This window comes from Podarcis liolepis (genome assembly GCF_965112155.1).
Source record: "Podarcis liolepis genome assembly, chromosome: 2".
In the NCBI taxonomy this organism is placed as follows: Eukaryota; Metazoa; Chordata; class Lepidosauria; order Squamata; family Lacertidae; genus Podarcis; species Podarcis liolepis.
In genome coordinates this window covers 68,942,944-68,951,561 of record NC_139555.1, presented here as the reverse complement: position 1 = coordinate 68,951,561, position 8,618 = coordinate 68,942,944, and the positions used below count along the sequence as shown (strand labels likewise).

General features: G+C 44.8%; 1 protein-coding gene across 21 annotated transcripts in view; it reads right to left on the bottom strand.

Annotated features, from left to right (window-relative positions):
- Positions 1-346: 346 nt before the first annotated feature.
- Positions 347-8,618, bottom strand: part of NSD1 (nuclear receptor binding SET domain protein 1) — a 60,233-nt gene continuing 51,961 nt past the window's right edge. For all 21 annotated transcript variants that reach the window (XM_083488298.1, XM_083488303.1, XM_083488285.1 and 18 more), the window contains one exon: positions 347-8,247. In XM_083488298.1, the coding sequence (XP_083344424.1) occupies positions 6,398-8,247 (1,850 nt within the window). In that variant the 3' untranslated portion in view covers positions 347-6,397. The remainder of the gene's footprint in view (positions 8,248-8,618) is intronic.

Here is an 8,618-nt window from a genome sequence, read left to right as displayed (position 1 = left end):
TTTACCAAACCTTTAAGTCTCTATGGAAGTTGAGTTTTCAGAAGTAGTTGCTAAATGGTTAGATGCACCTCACAAGTTATAATTGAGAGCAATATCTCAGACTTTGTATCATTCTGAAAAACCACTTATCTCTAAGCTATAAATTACTGTTTTGATCTGGTACAAGCTGAGCAGCCCCCTCTCCATTCCCCCAGCTGTGACCCACAGAAGACCACAAATTCAAGGTCCCTACTTATTCCAAGCGGCTGTATCTCTATACAGACTTACAGAGATTCCAATTTGTTTTTTAGATTAAAAAGCAGATTAGAATCTGCCATATCTAGGCTCAATAAAATAGCACACACAGTCAAGAGCAAAGTTAAACTTTACTTTACAGTAATTGCTTTCTTTTATATACAAAGAATTACAGTACATAATTTGGGAACATTTGGGTAGGACAACTTTGTTTTTCATTGTCATAGTTTTTACACACACACAGTTAAATGAGTCGGGAGGAAAAATAAGAATCCACGAGCCAAAACTCTTCCTCTTCTTCTAATGTAGATACTGTAAAGCATTTCCCTTGCCGGCCATTTGTAGAGAACGTAGATGAGAATAGGACAGCTCTGTAAAAAGACATTATGCTTGACTGTTGGTAACCACAATATATGCACTGAAAAGAATTCCTTCCCCATTATTCATGCAGAAATACTGCAATTATGCACTGGAGTGTCATTGCAGAACAGGACTTTCCCCAGAGGCCTTCTCCTGCAATTGCTCTGTTCAGCCACAGCTCCCAGCAGAGAGTCTGGGAGAGTCAGCATGCAGCATACTGCCTGAGGGCAAAGCAATACAGCTTGGAGAAATGCAATATTTCATCTCCAGCTCATGTTAGCACTACACGCTACTCCATTTCTGTACCAGCAGCTAAATGAGTGGGGAGAGCTCTCCAGTCTTAGCCCTGCCCAAACCCCTTTGGAACAAATATGGGGGGGGGGGGAAATGGGACTGTCAAGCGATTAGAGAAGAGTTTCTCTCTCCCAACGTATTACAGACCTGAACAATTCAAAAGCACCACACCATACATTACTGAAATAAGCTGCTACAGCAAAGGAATATGCCCTGTGATGCTGCTGAGGAGAAATGGAAGGAATGGCACTTAGCTTCCCCTTGCCACATCTGCTCAGCACCCACTCAAGGGAATAGGGTTAGTGAAATTCCAGATGTTTCCAAGATGATGCTCTGCGTAGGCTGAGAAGTGGTCTCCTATGCACAAATACCCTTGTAAGCATTCACTTTCAAGAGAAGACACTGCCTCAGTAGGGAGAATAGGAACTAAGTGTCGTTTGTACACACTGATCCCATCTTCCAGAAAATCAGAGAGTCTGGGAGCATGGGAGGCAAAAATGTGGCTATTTTAAAATATAACTTCCTATTCCTGCCTGCCGTCAGTACTTGAGAAATGTGCTCTGACATCTCTTGCTTTCAGACCTGAAACCCAATACTTGTTAAAATCATCACATTCCCAGCATCCCTAGCCCTCTGACTCCCACGGAAGGGAATCCATCAATACTGCAAAATGTCACACACTCAATGCATTTGTTAACAAATTCTTGTATCTTACCAGTCATGCAGATTTGACGGAAAGGGGAAAGGCTTTATTCCATTTCAGCACAATTACGTAGGCTGCAGAATGTTTAAAATCTATTCCAAATGTTGTCACCATTATTATTATTATTATTATTATTATTATTATTATTATTATTATTATTATTATTATTAAAAAAGCCTACAGCTCAGCTCCTCCATTCCAAAGTATTCATCCTAAACCAGGAGTGGGGATCCCGTGTCCCCTCTAGACACTGGCATACAATTCCTATCAGCCCAAGCTAACAAGGTCAGGGTGAGGGGGTTGGAGTTCAACATCTGCTCTTCACCCCTGCCCTAAACCAATCAAATAACCACCTTAGTAGCCACAGGATAATGCAAAAGGTGATGCATTCTAGGAAAATCCCATCACAGGTGCTCTAAGCCGCATGTTAGTCAATTGCACAGACGGGGAGTTTCCAAATATTTTAACATAATGAGAACACTCTTCAGGCAACGACCCTGGGGTCGGAAAAGGGAAGTAATTCTTGCAACATTAAAGTGAGAGGGGCAGAGGGGAGCACTGAATAGAGGTATACCCTGTTGAGCTGCTATAAATACCCCGATTGCTCAAAAATAAACATGAACATCTTTTTAACAGATCTAGGCACTTTCAGCTGATCTAATCCCAGTCCTGTTGGCACCCTAACTTTTGGAGAAACATCCAATGGGGAAAAGCACAGAGACAGAACACCTGACTTCTGGAGAATGATCTGCACCATTCTGTACAGCGACTACTTATTTTTCATGTGGCAAAATTTTAATTACCTGTGAATATTTCATAAATGGGGTGGAAATTGTATTTTGTTAGCTTCATTGTAAACAATGCCAGTCAAGGGTGTAAATACAACTACCTGACTCCACTATAGTCTATTATTCCATGAAACTATGGAGCTAGTGTAGGATCTGGCACTTGAGAAGCTCAGGATGCTGCTGAATCATATTTTCAATTGTTTTGTGTAAAAAAAAAGGTGGGGTGGGGGATTCCTGGTTTAATTTCAGATACTCATGGGTGGAGGAGAGTTGCTGGGCAAAATTTGTTGTCATACCTAGTTCTTTGCCCCTTCCCATGATTAACAGAAACAGAGTAAGTTATGAAATAAGCAAACATACACAAATCTGTTTTTCTGCATGATCCAAATGTCACAGTATTCAATTCAGCTTTTCTTGCCACAGATCTGGCCTCTTGGCACAGATTTTCAAGCACAAAATGTGCAAAGCTCTATGTCCCACTAGACCCCAGCATTATAGCACCTTATTTTCTGCATGAAATATAGAAAAATGATGGGGAGTGTGTAAGATCTGCGCACCAGAAGCCGCTTGCCATGCTCACACCCCTAGCAAAGTACCACATAAGCAGCAGCAGAATAGAACATGCCTGGACCATTTTAAGAAGCAGGATCAAGTTTTGTTTCTGGCAGCCCAGCTCTTGGAAAGGTAGCTGATTCACACTAGGTAAGAGGGGACACAACAGGGGAAGCATTCAGGTCAAATATCTCTCCCAGCACTCTCCTAGCCTGTGTCTGTTTGCATTCTGGATCCCTCAGAGTCAAACAGCACTTGGCTTCTGCTTGGCCAGTGTCCCTTCCCAATTGAATGTTGTGTCTTATGGGAGTGACTGGCTCTTCCCATTTCACATAGGAAACCAGCCCTGCTTTGGGTTGAAGGTGCCGATTGGGTGAGGTTCCTGCGTAGCATTTCTCTTAATCTGCACCTTGGGATTTTCTCCTTACTTACCATAACAAACCAGACACCAGCCTCCAGACTTGGAGAGATGCTATCAGTATAAAGTTGTGCTACAGGCATGCAGGTACACACACTCCACACATACATCCGTGACACTTTCTACTTCAGATGCCCAGTTTAATTGATCAGCTTCTTGTTTCTACAAAACAAGTCCTTCAGGGAGGGAGGCGGCGGCAAAACTGAATCTGTACAGAGAGGCTCTTGAGGGAAAAGGAGAAAGCAGGGTGGCAGCAGACAACAGGGGCTGAAATGCCATGCAAAAATCCAACTGACTTTAAGCAGGAGTTCCTAGATAAAGATTCTGAATGTGCTGCTGCACAGATCCCCTACCGTGTCACGTATTCTTGACCCCTAGAACCTACACTCAGGAGAATTAATGCAAAATGGACTTTTCTCTGTTTTAAAGATTTAAAACAGCCTCCACCAAAAATATTCACAGTTTATTGTTGTTGTTTTTCCATGAAACAAATAGCTAGTTAAAAACACATGACATTGCAAGAACAGAGTTGGACAAAGCAGTGCAGGCATCTTTCTTGTTACAGGTACAGCTGGCTTGGGGTGGGGTCTGGCACAAAGGAAGCCCTAAACACACAATCTACACGACAAAGTCCAGCTCACGGGAAGGCCTAAATATGTAAAATTTAGAGCTTTATTATTATTATTTTCCACACATGAGAAATATGTAACATACTGAACCTCGTGATTGGTTTGGCTTGCTTGTTTAAAAAGGTGATCTTTTTGTTTTAAAAAAGTAAAATGCCCTTGGCTTCTTGTTTCTGTCTCGTTCAGAAGTGTTGTCCTGTTTCCCTTTGTGCAGGAGTCACGCAGAAACAAAAATGTACTTGCATTTCCCCATTTTCAGCAATAAGCAACCGCTGAGCCTGCAGGTCTTCGAGGAAAACCAATGTTAAGAACTAAGATTCCATTAGCCATAACGCTTTGCAAAGTCACTAGCTTTGGAGAGAGAGGGGAATGATTCAGGGGAGAGGATGAGATGCACAGTGGTGGTGGTGGTGGTGGGGGAATGTTTTGTAGTGCCCAGCAGGTACCATCATTGTGGAAAGCCAGCATTGAAAAAAGTATTGGGTCAGAATTTGAACTGCCACTGTATAGGATCAACTGTAGTACTATTGCAATTCTACAGAGGATCTGAATACCCCAATGATATATGCTTCAAAGTAAGAGGATCAGGGTTTACATAGAAACCAGAACTTCTGCTTTGTGCAAAAAAACAACACCTGGAAATCTAAAAAGGGCAAATTAGGAGCTGGCCAAATTTGCTACTTGAAGCTGAAGCATGACAGACTGTGCGACTTCAGCTATCCAGGCCAACAGAACATGAAAAGGAAGCAAAAGTTAGCAGGAAAGGTGTGTGTGTGTGTGTGTGTGTGTGTGAGAGAGAGAGAGAGAGAGAGAGAGATTGTTAAGCTGCTTCCAGACATCAGTGTGTCTAATTGAAACCACCAAGTGAAATATTGGCATGGTATGCTTGCTTGTCTCTCCTACAGCCAAGATATGAAGAAACCTAGACATATTCAGGGCCAAGTAAGCAGTAACTTCTCTGATCCTCAATATAGTTCATCAACAATATCTAACCAGCACCACAGCAAGCTGCATTTATGTCTGGTTGGGTAACAATAACCGCTTCCACCAGAGTTATGCATAATACCAGCCTGGTTACGCACCAGGCATAAAGCGCTGCACTGACTGGGAAAGAGAGATGAAGAAAAGAAGAGAGATCTAAGCCAGCTGCTGCAGCCCTTAGTGTTCCAGTGTGAGAACTATGACCTCAGCTACCTCTGTTTCTGACATGCAGATATTCTTCAGTGTAGCCCAGTTAAATTCAAGTTTTTGTTTCAGTATTTTTTGGTAAGATGGGAAATACTTTAAGCTGGAGACTAATCAAGGTAAGATTAATAAAACACGCTTTCTATCCTGGAAACATTTATTCTCAAATGGGCTATTAGTTCTGTTCTGCCCTCTGAGGTGATATACTTTAGCCAGAGGAATGCACCCCAAATAATTAGGACTACTGTAAACAATGCAAACATGATTCCTAAGCGAACTGCTTGTAGTGGAGGGGGGATTAGTTTCATTTGTCCAAAAACACTAATAATTCTTGTTGCAAAGACTGAAAAAAGTTAGGTAACAGCAATGATGCACCACAAAAATCCAGAAGAGAGATTGACTCATTTGTCTAACCTGCTGATGCCTTTAGTGGTCAAAATTCTGCCTATGTGGGGGCTCTGACTTTACTGTGCTAGAGATCCAAGTCCCAGGATAAGAATGCTAGAAGATGGTATCTCTGAATTTCTTTTTCCCCCACCTCCAATTATAAGGTCTGTGAAGGAGCTTCAGCTGTTCACAGAGGAGCAGACAGTTCCACCTAGTGGAACTGGGCTTCTCAGCTAACTTCAAGTAACGTTTCTTCAAAAAGCACCTGTATTTGTTGTGCCCTGGCAGCATATTCTCAAGCAAAACACTCTCCTAAAAGAACTTTGAGAAATGAAAACTAGGGAGGAAACTGTCAGGTCCCTTCGCTTCGCTTCTCCAGTGACGGGATTCCATCAGTTGAATTGTTTAGGAAATGCAAGGTGCCAGTAGAGAATGGCTGGCTTGCAACTAGTGAGATGGAATGAAGCTACTTCTTTGGAACGGTGTAGGAGCTAATCTAGGAGACACACCATTAATGCACGCCTGTCACTCAGACATGCAAGGTTAGTAATTTTGATTATTTCAATGGAATTAGAGATTATTATCCACAGTGGATTCCTTTATTTCAGCTTTATTGTTTCCAAAATGAAGACGGAACAGGCCATCTACATTCTTGCTGCTTGACTGGGCATCGTTCGGATTTAGGTAAATGTAGGTGGGTAGTTTGGGTGGGATGTTGGAAGGTCAAGGATCTGGGGAAGTGATTTTTTTTTTAAAAAAAAACAACCCAAGAAACAAAATACCCTTCCCCATACAATAAAAAAACAAACAAAACAAAAATAGTGACCCGTCTGGCCTCGAACTGGCTTCACTAAGGTTTAGACTCAGTAGGTTCATGGCCAGGGGAATCCTGGTTCAGTACTAGCACCACGTTTTGTTCAGACAAAGGCAAAATGTCCTGCCCCACAGGCGTTTGTGCTTTCCCAGAGAGCCAAGAGATCTGCTCCAACGTTTGAATGTTTCTGGGCAGCCACGATGCCTGTCCAGAAGGCAGTGGGGCTTCTCTCGCAGGCCAAAGGGGTTGTTCAAATGCACACAATCTATCTGTGGGCCAAAATGGCTGCTCCGTGGAAGGTGCAGATGCGGCTTCTTGGCCTGAGCAAAGACTGTGCTCAGGAGACTGCAGTTTCTCAGCTGTCCAAAGCGATTGCTCCACCGATTGCAGTCCTTTCGCACTATGCCAAGGGGTCTGTTCGTGTATTTGAAAATTCTCTAGAGGGCGGGCTGCTTGCCCAACATAGCCCGAAAATTTCCCTGTAGGCCTGCAAGGCTGCTCCTCGGATACAGATGTCCGCTCTTTCTGCTGAGGAGTCTGCTCCACGGTCACAGAGCCTCTTTCTTTTGGCTGAGCGTTCTGGTCAACAGGCCTCAGTGCTTTCTCTGAAAGCAAAGGCCTCAGGCTTAGTGGGGAAGGAAGCTGAGGCCTCAGACCTGTGGTAGTGGAAGGCTTGTCTGATGGCATGGGCCAAGCATCTGCTGGGGTAGAAACCCTGTTGGGCGGCTGTGGCTGTGGGACCACAGGAGTGGCTGGCTTTTCTGATGGTTTAGACCTCAGGGCTATGGGGGTGACTGGTCTGACCACTGGCTGAGATCGTAGGCTCAGTGGAGCAACAGACTTGCCCGAGGGCTTGGGTGTTGGGCCAAGAGAAATGGGCCTGTCCAGTGGCTGAGGCCTTGGAGATTCAGGATCAGCAGGCTTGTCCAACGCCTGGAGCTTTGGTATCTCTGCAGCAGGAGGTTCCTCCAAATTCTGAGACCTGGGTATGCCTGCAGTAGGTGACAGTTCTGACTTCTTGGATCCTGGTGGTTTCACTGTGGAGTTTTTGTCTGTTGTCTGAGGTCCCAATGCTTCCGGAGCAGGTGGCTTGTCCTGAGGTCCTGGTGCCTCTCCAGTGACCGGCTTGTCTGATAGCTGTGACTCATTAGCTACTGTGGAGGATAGCTTTTCTGACGGTTGTGACTTCTGGGCAACAGCAGAAGCCTGTTTTTCAGAGGGCTGTAACCTCAGGGCTACTGTGGAGGGCGATTTTTCTGAGGGATGTAGCCTGAGCGCCACGGCAGAGAGCGGCTTATCTGACGACTGCAACCTAAGGGCAAGGGCTGAGGATAACTTGTCTGAGGGCTTTAACCTCAGGGACAGGGTGGAGGGCAATTTGTCTGAGGGTTTTAAACTCAGGGACAGGGTGGAGGGCAGCTTGTCTGATGGTTGTAGCCTCAGTGCCACGGTGGAGGGTGCTTTATCTGAGGACTGCAGCTTCAGCGCGACAGAGGAAGGCTGCTTGTCTGAGGACTTTAGCCTCAGAGCCATTGAAGAGGAAGGTGGCTTATCTGAGGGTTGCAGCCTCAGGGCCACAGTCAGAGGTAGCCTCTCTGACGGCTGAGATTTCGGGCCTGTAGCCGCAGGCTGCTCGTCTGATGGCTGAGTGTTTTGGCAGCCAGCTGCCGATTCTGTGGAAGGCGCATACTCACGAATCTCTCCTGGCTCTAGAGGGTTAGGTCCGCATGGATCATGTTCTGTGCAGGACAGGCGTCCGTCCAGCTTAGAGATGAAGAGCATGCCCTCTCGGTGCTGCTTGCAAAAGGACCTGGGGCACATCTCGCAGAAGGAAGCTGCCTCTTTGCTGCACACGTCACACTGGTGCCAAGGGCATTCCCATTTCCCTGCAGCACAGAAAAATAAGGCGCAGCTTAAGAGGAGGTGAGAAAGTCAGATTGGCGAATGGCTGAAATCAACAAGAAAGCAACCCTGGACTAACCCTGGAGGTTGCTAAGGGAATATCATCCAAAACAGCTCTAGTTTACCAGGCATCCATTTGCCATCATAAACTATTTTGCAGTTATGTAAAATGCAGGAACCCCACTCAGCACACTGGTTTGTTCATTCAGTTCTAACCACTGTGTTTCAAGTTAGTTCTGGTTCAAGCAACAACAACAACAAAAGTAATGATTTAAATCAAGTTTTCAAACTTAGCAAACTAAGCTGGTGGAACTTCCTTTTCTTTGGTCTTTTGTCCACACCAAACAAGCACTCC